Source organism: Sinohyriopsis cumingii, chromosome 6 (assembly GCF_028554795.1).
Source record: "Sinohyriopsis cumingii isolate HCF-2022 chromosome 6, ASM2855479v2, whole genome shotgun sequence".
Taxonomy (NCBI): domain Eukaryota; kingdom Metazoa; phylum Mollusca; class Bivalvia; order Unionida; family Unionidae; genus Sinohyriopsis; species Sinohyriopsis cumingii.
The window spans coordinates 138,972,251-138,987,893 of NC_142966.1; the positions used below are offsets into that span (position 1 = coordinate 138,972,251).

A 15,643-nucleotide genomic window follows, 5' to 3' on the forward strand; every position below is an offset into this window, starting at 1 on the left:
TCATCCGATACAATGTTGTATTCTTTTTATTTCACTCCTGTTACTTTTATCTCATTAATGATTCGGGAAAAATGTTACGCTTTGCTATTTGATACAAAGTTTCTTTGTACTTTTCTTTAAAAATATAGATTTCACTGACTTGTACATGAAATGGCCAACACACACATATTCTTGGTATTTTTATAATGTGCCTTTTGTAAAAAATTTAACACTGTTGTAAATGTACATGTACGTGTGATGCCTTTGCAGACCGTATTATGACCGAAAAACGAACTGGAAATCTTTTGCAAACATGATCCACACACCTTTTCTGAGTCAAAGACTCCCCTTTTTCCAACTAGTGTGCATCACACACCTATCCCAATCATACTGCAAGTTTTCGAGCATATCTTCATTATCTTCATATCTTCGCAAACTAGCTAGTGAGATAACACAACAGAATATATGTTTTTCTTCATTCGGCTTACAAAAGGGAAAGAATGAGTAGAAAAGGAGGAATAAGAAGAATAAAATGAAGACGATAAAGAAGATGAAGCAATTAAAATACATGTTCAGACAGTAAGAAGACAGCAAATAGGCACAATGTTTGAAGTGAATAACTTCACCATACATGTGTGGAGCAGAAGAAAAAAAGAGGATGGAAAGAAGAGAAAGAATTAGGAAGAGAAGGTAAATAAGATAAAGGGACACCATGGTAAAAGAGTATGTGTATGAAGTAACTACACTATAAATGTAAGGCATGACATTTGATAAAACATCCACGGTCGATATTATATATTCTACATAAATGTCGTATGGATGTCCAATAGCCGTAATCTTGTTTCCTGGCAAAATGTGCTACACAAACGACTACATAACCTTATCATAAAACACATTAGACGTAAATCTGTTTCCCGGCAAAATGTGTTATACAGACGACTACATAACCTTAGCATAAAACACATTAGACATAAATATGTTTCCCGGCAAAATGTGTTATACAGACGACTACATAACCTTAGCATAAAACACATTAGACATAAATATGTTTCCCGGCAAAATGTGTTATACAAACGACTACATTACCTTAGCATAAAACACATTAGACATAAATCTGTTTCCTGGCAAAATGTGTTATACAAACGACTACATAACCTTATCATAAAACACGTTAGACAAATCTGTTTCCTGGCAAAATGTGTTACACAAACGAGTACATGACCTTAACATGAAACACATTAGACATAAATCTGTTTCCCGGCAAAATGTGTTATACAAACGACTACATTACCTTAGCATAAAACACATTAGACGTAAATATGTTTCCCGGCAAAATGTGTTATACAAACGACTACATAACCTTAACATGAAACACATTAGACATAAATCTGTTTCCTGGCAAAATGTGTTATAAAAACGACTACATAACCTTATCATAAAACACGTTAGACAAATCTGTTTCCTGGCAAAATGTGTTCTACAAACGACTACATTACCTTAGCATAAAACACATTAGACGTAAATCTGTTTCCTGGCAAAATGTGTTATACAAACGACTACATAACCTTAGCATGAAACACATTAGACATAAATCTGTTTCCCGGCAAAATGTGTTATACAAACGACTACATAACCTTAGCATGAAACACATTAGACATAAATCTGTTTCCTGGCAAAATGTGTTATACAAACGACTACATAACCTTAACATGAAACACGCTGGTACTTTTAAACTGTTTTGAATTAATATTATTTTTCTTCCTTTATTTATTATTGTTATACAGGTCAAGTTTATTAAATTAAATGTTCAATTTTGATAACAGATCTTTGGAGAGTAAATTGTTGTTCAAAGACGTTTATAAAAACAATTGGAGGCTGATGATATCGATAATTATTTTTTTTTTATTCAAATGAAAGAGGTGTGTATTGATATTTTACAAACGACATGGTTCTAAATTTGTAGAAAACCAGCTATCGCAGCACCATGCAGTGATACTACTATCTTACGCAAATATATATCCCATATTGTTTTTTCTTTCGGTTCAAAGAAACGCATGTACATTTTCAGATTACACAAGCTTTGTGTTTCCTTGTTTCACAAGAAACATCATATAATGAATCTGGAAACATTATCCAATTACACGTCATAGTGTATTTTACTGCATTACTTTCTTTTCCTCTTCCTCGTTGCTGGGTTCTGTATCTGTAAGGAAAAAGAAGTCAGACAAGTTTATCTTATTCCCCCCCCCCCCATAAATGTATTTCTACGACAAGGATTATGTAGAAAGATAAATGAGTCTCCTCAAAAATCTGTCTAAATATTTAAGAAAGCATGATAGTTAATGAATTCAATAATATTTTTGTTAATATTGTATCGAAGTAAAATTGTATACGCCTATATTTTAATTAATATTCTGCCTTAATATTTACAACCAAATCAACTGAATGTAACAAATCTGAAGGGCATTTGACTTTGAGCTTAATATTTAACCGTTATTTTCAAAAGTATTGATAATTATTCAAATTCTATTATGTACTATGTTACAAGTATGACTGAAGATTGACGTGAAATGCATAAGTAAAATACACACGACTTTGAAGGATATATCTCACAAAGTCACAATATTACAATCGCACACACACACACACACACACACACACACACACACACACACACATATATATATATATATATATATATATATATATATATATATATATATATATATATATATATATGGTTTGTTTTAAATTTATTTTATATTGATTATTTCCGATCTTCATTGAAAATTTATAATACTTACGTTCTTTTTGGAAGACTGATGTTGAACTTGTGAAATTTATCATGTATCTCGATGATTTTGACTTCAGAGGAGATTTCTGGCGACAGTAACAAAAAGCCGCCATGACGGCAAGTGCTCCAATGACCAATACGCCTCCAACAACCCCAGCAATCAGAGTTGCATATTCATCCTGGCCCTTATGTGTGTTGCCTTCGAAATAGAGCTGCACAGTTGGTCCAGTTGTCTGAGCACTTGATACTGGTGTTTGGAAAACTGTAATCTGTGAATCGTTCGTCTCTGAAAGTAAAGATCTCAGTCGGTCTTTATATGGCTTATTTGAAAACTTTAGGGCATGAAAATCTACATTAAAAGACTTGATAAACTATTTACATCTAGATTATGACGAGTTATAAAATAACCAATACACGTGCTTTTCAGCAGAAATTTACTATCAATGGAGCACTTAGTGTTATTGTTGTTGACAGCATGTTTTCATACTTATCAGTCTTGGACCTCGTCCGTCACAAACAGCTAAAGCAAAGCCCTTTTCAATAGCTTATCTCATACAATAATCTCAGCTTATCTCAAATAATAGTCTCAGCTTATCTCAGATAATAATCTCAGCTTATGTCAGATAATAATCTCAGCTTATCTCAAATAATAATCTCATCTTATCTCAGATAATAATATGCAATCAACAGACTGTACAATTACTCTAAACCATGCATCAAGTTGTAGTTGTTACTCTTCGTGTCTTGCCCACATGTTTAAGTTGAAACAATGTAAAAAAAAAATTGTACTCTCTGTCTCTGTCTGTCTGTCCGTCAGTCTGTCCCTTTCTCTCTCTCTCTCTCTCTCTCCATAGAGAATACATAACGTTTTGCAATTGAACTGAGGCATTGAGGAATCGACAACAATAGTAAGCAGTGTGTTTTTTGTTAGATGATGTTTGGAGCAGCTGATAGTAGAAGCAATACATGAGCAGCAACACAGTGGTGGCAGACACCGTAGCTTGAAGAAAAGTGTATTAACAACAAAGGTTGACTTCTAGCAACTTACCTATCTTGTCCAGCGTAATGAGGGTTTCCTCCTCGTAGGGCTCAGGTCTGTTGCAGATATCGGCAAGAACTGGGGTGTTCCCTGCAAACCTTGTAACCACCCGTTCATTTAGACTTGGATCCACAACTAACCTCAAAACAAAAACATTTACATTAAAACTTTGAAACAAAGACATTAACACCCTTTTTTAGGATGACTCAAGAACCTATTACATTTGCTTTCCACCTTGCGTGTAATAGATTAGTGATTATCTATATGGCCTTGTTACATATGTCTTTGTCACCATTATTTTCTTTTCTTGATATATTTAATATCTTTGACCATCAGAATCATGTATTGTATTAAAAGCTTTCTAATGTCACACATGTAAGACCATTTAAGAAGACAGTATTTATTTTTTTAAGAATTTGACAATATCTTATGATTTACGTAAAAGGTAGTTTTGTTCCAAATGCTGGGTTAAAATAATTGATTTGTATAGATATCAAATTAGAGGCAAAAATTTACAAAAATACAGCCAATGTTCCAAAAGGCAGAAATACTGTGTGCATTTTTGCTAAATTATCAATGTATTCGTTTTGTTAGAACTTAAAAGGTTAAAACCCAAAAACATTAAGATAGTAATTTGAACTCACCAGATGCCAGCTGATAGGTGAATTTTGCGTTAGATACTTTGTAGAATTCAACACACAGGTAAGCATCAAACTCAAATGTGTTAAATAAAAACGTCGAACTTGATCTGGAAGGAAAAAATGATACAATGTACGCGAAGAGGCAAGCTGATAATTAAGAAGGAAATAAGTCCAAAGAGAAAGAAGAAACGAGAATACGAAGGTTCGGTTAAAATATGCTTATGGGGTATTCCAGGAAGGTGAATATATTAGACAGAATGGATTACTAATGTAAATACAAATCTTAACCTTGAAAGCAATTCCTGTCATGATCGCTTGCAGTGAAGCAGTTTCACACACACCTGCTGATGAAGGACTATACCAGTTTTTGAAGAGAAATTAGAATCTTCCGAGACTACTAATCCTGCATTGTAAAGTACCATCGTTCACATTCACAAATCCAAATTTAACTTTTTTGCATTTAACGCAAAATTTGACCTATTCTTCCAAAGCAAAAAATAGTTTACTGCCTTCCAGTGGAGGTGCGATATTGACCTATTTGTAACTAAATGAGAGACATGGAAATGATGTATTAAATTGCTGCAATAAGAACGAATACATATGTATATATGTCTATATTTAATTGACTACACTTGCAATATACATGTTTCTGGTAATAATGTTAATTTTGCATAATTGAATACCAAATTACATACTTTAATATTGTTGACTTTACTATAATACACAGATAAATGCTCCCATCCACTACGCATTTGCCGTTGCTTCATTGTGTCACATTCACGGCTCTTTTGGATGAATAAAATCTAGAACTTATGTACGTTTGAACGGAACGCTCCATGCATTATTGCGTGTTTTAATCACTTACTTGAGAATGTATTTTCCCTGGTAAAGGTCGTGACATTTAAATGAAATGACATTCAGCATGACCGTCAGATTGATCCGATAATCATTAACTTCATCCGTTGTGATGACCAACTGACCACCGTCCGAGCTTGACCACATTCCGACGAGACCAGTGGGGAAAAAACAAGCTAGAAAAATGATGGAATAATTTTTTTCATTTAAAAAGCGAGTAAATAAACAAATCATAACAAGATACAAAGATAAGAAAAGGAAAGCTGGTTTAGATCAGGGTCTCAGACTAAAATCACCACGATGGCCATTGGCCCAACGGCCGCATAACTGAAACCTTTTCATACAACGAAAGCGGCTCACATAAAAGGTAGCTAGTTGAACTGTTTTAAACAAGAAGTAAAAGATGTGACAATCGAATTTTTATCAAAATTTGCTGGCTGTGAAGAAAAAAAAATGCATTATTAATTTTTTTACAAATTCCGGGTGTCGTTGGGGGGCCGGTGGTTTAGATGAATACAGAAGATTGGGAAGGCAAATTATTATTGTTATTATTGTTATTATTATTATTATTATTAGTAGTAGTAGTAGTAGTAGTAGTAGTAGTAGTAGTAGTAATAGTAGTAGTAGTGGTATTATTACTACTATTATTATTATTGTTTTGTAGTAGTAGCAGTAGTATCATCCGAAGGAACAGAAATAGTGAACTACTAATTTGGTAACATGAACTGAAATCATCATAGTCGTCATCATCGTGAATAATAATAATAATAATAATAATAATAATAATAACAACAACAACAACAATAATAATAATAATGACAATAATAATATCATGAACAGTAGTAGTAGTGTTATTATTATTATTATTATTAGTATTACTCCTGCTACAAATATAACTATTATTATTAATATTACTACGACTGTAGCAACACAAATGACGAAAAGAAAATTATTATTGAAGACTGTACTTACCGGCGCCAGTTCCATATATATTCATTAGCAGAAACAGAATTAGGACCCGTATCAGCATTCTACCAAGTGTCCTGTAATTCTATAAAAAGAAACCGTTTAAAATTTTAAATCCGTGAAAAAAAGAAACCATCAGTTTCAAATTTTAAACCCGAATTAAAGTTTGATTCTGAAACAAAACAGTAACCGACATGTAGTAAGTAAACGGAACAAAGTTTTCGTGCCAGAGAAACATCGGTTTAGCAAATATAGTCAAGGAAGTGCGCCCTTTGCTCATAAAAGGCAAATAAACTGGTTTTGACGTGCAAGAACTACTTTTAGGGTCACTTAGCGCACAAATAAAGAATTAATATTTAACACAAAATTTACAAAGCGAGCATTGTCACGATCGCCATCAAAAGAGTGTCATTGTTCTAACTCCAGCTAACAAGCTTGATGAAAGCAATCATTGTGTTTAATTCTTTCACGGTACAAGGGAGTCAACAAAGAATCAAAGAGCGTGTATAATGCCCAGAAACTACCCTGTAACCGTGTATTAACCATACACTAGGGTTCAATTAAATGTAACGGCCCTGTAACCGTGTATTAACCATATATTAATGTTCAATTACATGTACGCGCCCTGCAAAAGTTTGTCCCTTGTGTTAGTATTACTGTGGACAATACAAGATTTTCACTAACGAGAAAACACTTCAATCACAAAATGATAAATAATATAATATTTAAAAACCAGGACATAGATCTTAGTTTAATTTTCCTTCACCTGAGTTTGATTCTCAGAAAGGCAGTTTATTTTTTAATGAACAGTTTAATTAAACAGTAAGTTAATACAAACTGAATCATAAAGTCACACGGTGGCTTCTGATATGAATATTTCGTCTAATTCGGAAACGTTTACCCGATAAATTTAGCCTCGTTTCTTTGATCACGTTTCCGCTTTGTTTCTTTCTTCATCTGGAAACAATAAACTAGACGAAACGACTGCTGACCATTTAGCATTACTTAATATGAGCTTCGTTTAAATTATATTTTGTTGAAAGAAGAACACAAAATGTAACACGGCTTTACGAAACTTCCTGTCCATGTGAAACACACGAATCTTAATTCAAACTGTCCTGAGAATCATTCTCCGCAGTCTTCTGCTTGATCAAGCAACAATACACGAGATTGGATGGAAACTGTTATTTAAAGATAATACTGTAAGATCTCATACTGGTCAAGGTCAATATTTTAATCAGGCCTTAATACACGAGACTGGACGGAAGCGATCCGTTTAATAATTAGATGACCAATCGGCAATTTTATAGGTGGTTAGCATCTATCAAAAGCATTGTTATTTAAAGACTGTATTGTAAGAAATTCATACCGACCAAGGTAAACATTAAGCTGAGCAAAACAATCGGTCTCTCTACAGAAGTCTTTTTTGTCCAATCTTAATGTCTGCAATGCCACCTTTATAAAGCATTCACTTGTGTAATGTGGACATATCTTAAGGTTCTCTGTTTCAGAGCATATGCAGCCTTGGCCTCTGACGAGCAAATAGTTATTTGTTTGGAAACTTCTTCCAATTGTACATTTTATGTTCACTATCGCGATAATTGGAATAAAATTAGTTCCTCAGAACGAAGTCCAATTTGTCCTACAAATATGTACAGCATTACTTGGGTGTACAGTTTAAAGTTGGAAATACATCTCTCTCTCTCTCTCTCTCTCTCTCTCTCTCTTTCTCTCTCTCTCTCTCGGGATGGAGATGGCATCAAATATTTGCTAATAGAGTTCTCTGTAGACATGAGGTGATGCAAATGTAACAACAATTGTTTATGATCCATGGCAATCAGGTTTTATTTTCTCCCTAAAATGTTTGCCAATATCCGACGAAATGCAAGTTGGATTACATTTGACTCCGATGTGTGTAACTGAAAAAGTACAATTGTACAACCAATCCATTGCACATAGTTAACCAAAGTAAAATTCAAAATTTCAATTGGATATTATCCAATCAGCACAAGAAATGAACTGCAAATTTACATGGAAATTGAATAATGTTCATGCTCCCATTTAGATAATCTATTTGTGGGTGACTGCCCTAAGAGGGACAAATGCAGAAAGTCTTTATATTTTAAGGACAAATCTGCCTTGGTTCAACTGTTCATCGGACCCTCTACTCGTGAGTCATATTGATATCGCATGACATGGAAATGTAATTGAATATAAACGATTTTTTGTGTAGGCCTCCTACGACATGGCTACTGATAAAATAATGTATTGTTTTCATTTGATTTATAAGTGATTATTTTTTAAATTCCTAGCTGCAGGAGGGGGCACACTACAGAGGTTCATTGCTTTTGTTCACGGGGAGAAAATTGGTCCTTCCACCCATCTAGTTTCTAAATATGGTCTACACGTGATAAAACCGGATGACTGCGTTTATTGTTAAATGATTTTGATAACAGAAATAGTACTTTGACCTCATTCGTGGCATTTAAACAATCTCTGTCGAGACACATTCTAACTATGTTTAAAGTTAAAAATAATACGATTTCAAGTGGCTTATACGGTATCGTAACGGCTGCAATCAATAAACGAATCGCCGTTTTAAAACGCGTCGAAGTAGGCAACATAAAGTTCACTTCCTGTTTAATGAAAAATAATTTTCAGATTTTGCTAATCCATACATCTGAAAATATATTAAAAAAACAGTTTGGATGAATACAAATGAGTATTGAAACAAATAAGCAAACAAGGGATAATGAAATAAATAAAATCATTGACTTCTTTTTCTTCTTCTTCTTCTTCTTCTTCTTCTTCTTCTTATTATTATTATTATTATTATTATTATTATTATTATTATTATTATTCATACCTTCAAGGGAGGTCAACCCCAATTAGAGGTTACTTTGTATCACACAAAAGTAGTGTATTTTTTACACATTGTTTTTCCCATCAAGAAAGGCTAGACGTTTTAGATATCTGCAGCTCACTGACCAGGAAGGTTGAGGATGGGGCTGTATTATTATTATTATTATTATTATTATTATTTTGCTGAGAAGCACAAATAATGCGATTGAAATGAAATAATCAGTGTCGTCGTCATTATTGTTATTACTACTACTACTACCAATTCCGCTGGTAACAGCAGTACTACAGCTACTGATATAGCTACTAGTACCACGATAACTAGTACTACTAGTACCACGATAACTAATACTACTAGTACCACTATAACTAGTACTACTAGTACCACTATAACTAATACTACTAGTACCACGATAACTAATACTACTAGTACCACGATAACTAATACTACTAGTACCACTATAACTAGTACTACTAGTACCACTATAACTAATACTACTAGTACCACGATAACTAATGCTACTAGTACCACGATAACTAATACTACTAGTACCACTATAACTAATACCACTAGTACCACTATAACTAGTACTACTAGTACCACTATAACTAATACTACTAGTACCACGATAACTAATGCTACTAGTACCACGATAACTAATACTACTAGTACCACTATAACTAATACTACTAGTACCACTATAACTAATACTACTAGTACCACGATAACTAATACTACTAGTACCACGATAACTAATACTACTAGTACCACGATAACTAATAATATTCCTAAGGCTACAATGACATCAAATGCAAGGAATTTTTATTATTATTAAGCAATGGACTCACCAGCAACAGTGACGTATATATTCATCAACTGAGACCAAACAAGGACCCAAATCATCAGTATAGAATCTAAAAATTGTCCAATTAATGTTAAAAAAAGCTATCTTAATTTCAATTTTTAAGTACTCATTAAAGTTCCATTCTGAATTGAAATAGTTCGCGAATCGCAAAGCGTAAAACAAACAAATACAAAATACATCAAATTAAAAATTGTAGCCAGGGATGTGTGCTTTTTGCTAATTGAAAGCAAATTAAACTTGTTTGTCGAACGAAAACTCTTTTGGGGTCATTTAGCGCATAATTAAAAAAATAAACAATTAACACAAAATGTATAATGAGAGTATTGTCATGATGTCACCAAAAGCGTGTAATTGTTATTAGTCTTATGTCACTTGCATAGGCTCGAACAAACAGTAACATAAGAAAGAGTGAAAACAGTAAGCTTTTAAAAATACATTAATTTATTTCATTGGAAAAATTCTGTAAAACTGACAAAATATGAACTTACGGTTTATATGAATCAAATCGAAAAATAATCCAAGAATAATCCAAGAATAAAATTTTAGAAGTCTTAATAACAAAATGTTCTTCTAAATTTACGTTCGAATCCCGGCGAAGAATCCAAGATGGAAGACGATGACGTATGCTGCAATCTGTAGTGGTGAAGTCTACAGTTCCTTGTAGAAACAAGAATTATCACTCCGGTTTCTGATAGCTGAATAAATTTTTATTTTAAAAAAATGTTCTTGTTCCACAATATTACATGAGTACACGTATTTTCCAGAAAAATAACAGAATTAATCCCTTTGAATCCAAGTAATTTGAAATAACTCCTAACAGCACAACATATAACAGTTTAACTGCCCAGCTTTTACTGAGATTAATTCTCCAAAACATGGGTAATATGGGCTTTCTAAAACGTAAACAAGGGTCACGTGATCATCTTCTGGAAGTTTATAAAAGCAAATACTTGTTACAGATCACGTTTACCCAGTGACCTGACGAAAACCAATCATATTTACTCTAAGAAATAAAAAAAAATGTTTATATCTTAAAGACAAAGTTCCATCATGACATTGGAAACAACCAATTAGTTTAAAATAAAATAGAACTTGTTTACGAAGGTTTCTACAAATTCTGAAACAAGATCATGATTTAGATCAACACCTGGTGTTTATAAACTAACATTCACGGTCAAACTATTTTCTAAAAATAGTATCATCTCTAGTGAATAAATTTACATTACAATATCATGTAATGAAAAATAAAACAAATTAAAACTGGCAAACAATTAAATTGAAATAAATATATAATAAATCAGATATAATTAAATCAAATACACATAACATTAGTCCCGCTAATAACTTTGATGAAAGCAACGATTGTGTTTAATTTCTTTCACGGTGCATGGGAGTCAACAAAGATTCCAAGAAAGTGTAACCGTTTAATTAACCATACATTAGGGTTATATTACATGTAAGCGCCCTGCAAGAGCTTGTCTCAGAGGCTGACGAGGTTTTTCGTGGGGTTTTACGACATTTTTATCACATGAACTAAATCTACTGAAAAATCAAATGAAAAAATCTATACATGGCAATCAGTATCAGTATATTTGGTGGAGGAAGAACCCGGAAAGAAGCACCATTCCAAGAAAAGATACTGGCAAGTTTTCTCACATACACGCGGGGCCCCGAGTGGCCAGGTCGTCTAAAGCGCTCACTGTTACGGATCATTGCCATCTCACCTCTGTCTGCGTGGGTTTGAGTCTCGGGTTCGGCCAATGTGGCTATGTGAGCTATAGTAGCTTCTCGTGTGTAGGTGGTTCTTCCCGGGGTTTTCCTGGGTTCTTCCTCCATCATTTATACTGGCCGTCATGTATAGCCTATCTTGTGCTGAAAAATGACGTTAAACCCTACAACAACAACAACAACGACACATAAACGCGTTGGTCAAGCCGAGACTAGACAGAGGTTAAATGTGTGAGTGATCTGTAAACGTGAGTTCCTTAGACGACTCGGCAATCAACACACCTTAGACCAATCGGCAATCAACACACCCCTGTGTTCGATATTAATTTGGACAATACAAATGGCTTCATATTGGTTTATTGTTTTATTCCTATTTTCATCGACCCCACCTCTCATATTTGTAATTTTTCCATATAAATAGTGTTTCAAACTAAAATAGTACAATAATATTATTTTTAATTTATTTTAATTTATTCCTGGTTAGCAAGATAGATGTGTAATGCATAGAAAACACTAATAAAATGACAATAAAATTATATTTAAAGATGATGGTATAGAGCTTAATATTATTTTCCTTCTCCTGGTTTTGATTTATAGAACGGAACGGACTTTGTAATAGAACATATCTACTTTGTATTCTTCAATTATAATATGTTCAAATACACTAGCAAGCTAGTTAATCTTTCAAAACAATATCCTTCTTGGCTTTCTTTCTTCGACTGGAAACAATAAATTAGATACACAGCCCATTTAATCTGAATTGTGCTACTGGTATGCACTATCATTATTATTTTTAAAAGGAAAAATGTAACAGGGCTTTATGCAGGTTCATGTATTGGGCGAGACACATCAATCTGAAAAAAAAGAGGTTCTGATATTTATTTTCGGCAGTCGTTTGCCTGATTAGTCATCAATACACGAGCTTGGATGGAAAGGAACTGTGTGATAATTGATTAATGTATCGACATTTGTATAGCTGGTTAGCGTCAATCAAGTCTTTTATTTAAGGATTGTATTGTAAGAAGATCGTACTGGTCAAGGTCAATAGTTTGATAAGGTCTTACTACACGAGACTGGACGGAAGCGAACCATGTGATAATTAGATAACTGTTAACCTATCGTCAATTTTATAGGTAGTTCGCATCAATCAAAAGCCTTGTTATTAAAGACTGTTTTGTAAGAAATTCATGCCGATAAATGTAAACATTAAGCTGTGCAAAACAGTCGTTCTCTCTACAGAGGTCTTCTTTAGTCCAATCTGAAGGTCTGCAACAGCACCTTTATAGAACACACACTTCTGTATTGTGGACATACCTTAAAGTTCTCTGATCAAAGATAACAGTTTTGGCCCAGATCGAGTTCTCCGTGTGGAAACGTCTTTCTTTTGTTTCCATTGTTTCCATTCACACTCGCGAGTTTTGGGATACAACTAATTGCTCATATTTAAAGCCAAGTTTGTCCTGCAAATATTTACAGAATGTTTATGGGTACAACTTACAGGTGGAAAGACCAGCAACCCCACCCACCCACCCACCCACCCCTCTCTCTCTCTCTCTCTCTCTTTCTCTCTTTCTCTCGCTATGCTCTTTCTCTCTCTCAGACCGCTCCGGTGGCAGGGTGGTTAGAGCGTCCGCCTCGGATGCGGGAGGTCGCGGATTCGAACCCCGGCCGAGTCACACCAAAGACTTACAAAAATGGTACTAACTGTAGCACCGCTAGGCGCTCAGCATTAAGAGGTTAGTGTTAGGACTGGTCGGCCAGGTGTCAGAATAATGTGACTGGGTGGGAAATCATGCTACACGTCTGCGGCATTATTATAAACTGCCACAATGCAGATATCGTAACGATATGACTGAATTTTTTTTAAAGCTACGTTAAAAATCCAAATCTCTCTCTCTCTCTCTCTCTCTCTCTCTCTCTCTCTCTCTCTCTCTCTCTCTCAGTAACTGTAGCTTAATACATGCTGTTGAATCATTTAAAGGTCTACTTCCAATCGAAACCGCTTCAAATAATTGGCACTAGATCTTTTAGTCGATGTGGCGTGGTGCAGATGGAAAATCAATTTTATATGATCCACGGTAATTCTTTGTTTCCATCAAATTATTGCCAATATTAATCTTGCCACCAGACGTAATGTAAGTCTTATTATCTTTTACCCTGTAGAATGAAATTTAAAAAAGGTTTAATAATACAAATACTAAAATACAAAAACCTGCACTTAGTTAACAAAAACAAAATAGGATTTTTAAAAAAGTCAAGCCTCAGGAAACATTCCTTAATAGAATTCCAAAAGTACATGGAACATGAATAATATTCAAAACCTCATTCAAAAATTGCTTTGAGGTGGGTGGGAACTTCTAAGAGGGGACAATGCAGAATTTATGTTATTTTGTTCCAATCTACAATCGCTCATTGAGAATCCGACTCTTGTATCATGAGTAATGCTGTTCAAAAAAGATACATACTTTTGAAATATATCGGAATGTAAATGAAACTCTTTGCATGCCTCCAACGAACAGTGGCATGGCTACTGGTGTAATAACATAGATATAATAACGCATTGTTTCCCTTTGATTTATGAAGTGATTAATTCCCTGGAGGCGACACGATACAGAGGTTCATTACCGAGAGAAAGTTGGTCCTTCACCAGATCGCCGCCTGGTGTCTAAATCTCGTCTACACGTGATGAAACGGGAGACGTGTGTTCATTAGTAAATTATTTTTTATCACGAATATAGTACATTGACCCCAAGAGTGGCAATATAGTATTCTCGGTTTAGACATGTTTCCAAATAATTTTGAAAATTTGAACTATTTGATTCAAATTTGCTTTTGTACGGTATCATAAGGATTGCACTGAATACATGAATCGCCATTTTAAAACTCGTCGAATGTAAATGTAGTGATCGATTCTTTCAGAATTTTCATTTAGTATACATATATCTTTCATGTAATTTCTAAAGAATTCCTGTAGCTCGTCTACTGTTCCGTCCTATATTGTTACATGTGAAACATATATTCTTCTATTATCACATGTGATAATTATACTCTTCCATTATCATATGTGATAATTATACTCTTCTATTATCACATGTAATAATTATAATCTTCTATTATCACATGTGATAATTATACTCTTCTATTATCACATGTAATAATTATAATCTTCTATTATCACATGTAATAATTATACTCTTTATTATCACATGTAATAATTATAATCTTCTATTATCACATGTAATAATTATACTCTTCTATTATCACATGTAATAATTATAATCTTCTATTATTACATATAATAATTATACTCTTCTATTATCATGTGATACTTATACTCTTACATTATCACATGTGAAAATATAAGATTTTCCATTTTGCCTTTCGACCTTTCATGTACCAATGTCTCGTTGTAGCAAAAACGATATATCTTAACTCGTGGCTTACACGTAGTGTGTTGCATTGCATCGGATTTTTAAGAAAAGACGTTTTCTCTCGAATTGTGGATATTTTTCTGCAATACAGTAGCAATAGTAATATAACTTTATTAAATTATGGTTTTGTTCACACGTTTTCTTTTCTTCGATTTTAAGTTCCTTCACTAATAAGTCATTTCTTTCCCCCAAATGAAAATTACTCTTTGTTAAATGTTCTCCTTCTTCGTTATCACCGTTCACCTCAAACACAGCCATAATTTAGATCAGATTCAGTGTACACGTAGAATGTCACATTTTACAGAAAGTGAACGAAAGAAAATAATTGTAAATAACAAATTACACGTATGTAAGCAACGTTTGATAAATTCAAGCCATAAAGACACATTTTCTTCTTTTACGCAATATTTAGTTTTAACACCCCCTGGCGAACAGAGTTCTGCTCAAGAGAGAAGCTTATTGTTTAATGTACAATGTCCAATTAT

At 33.7% G+C, this 15,643-nt stretch overlaps 1 protein-coding gene across 1 annotated transcript; it reads right to left on the bottom strand.

The window, feature by feature from the left end:
* Positions 1–1,861: 1,861 nt before the first annotated feature.
* Positions 1,862–6,577, bottom strand: LOC149798099 (uncharacterized). Its single transcript, XM_089960536.1, has 7 exons — positions 6,502–6,577; positions 6,281–6,359; positions 5,319–5,484; positions 4,457–4,560; positions 3,822–3,947; positions 2,784–3,059; positions 1,862–2,182 (listed from the first exon to the last, which is right to left on the bottom strand). The coding sequence occupies exons 2-7, from the start codon at positions 6,336–6,338 to the stop codon at positions 2,136–2,138; spliced, it is 777 nt and encodes a 258-aa protein (XP_089816662.1). The 5' UTR covers positions 6,339–6,359; positions 6,502–6,577; the 3' UTR covers positions 1,862–2,135.
* Between the last annotated feature and the right edge of the window lie 9,066 nt (positions 6,578–15,643).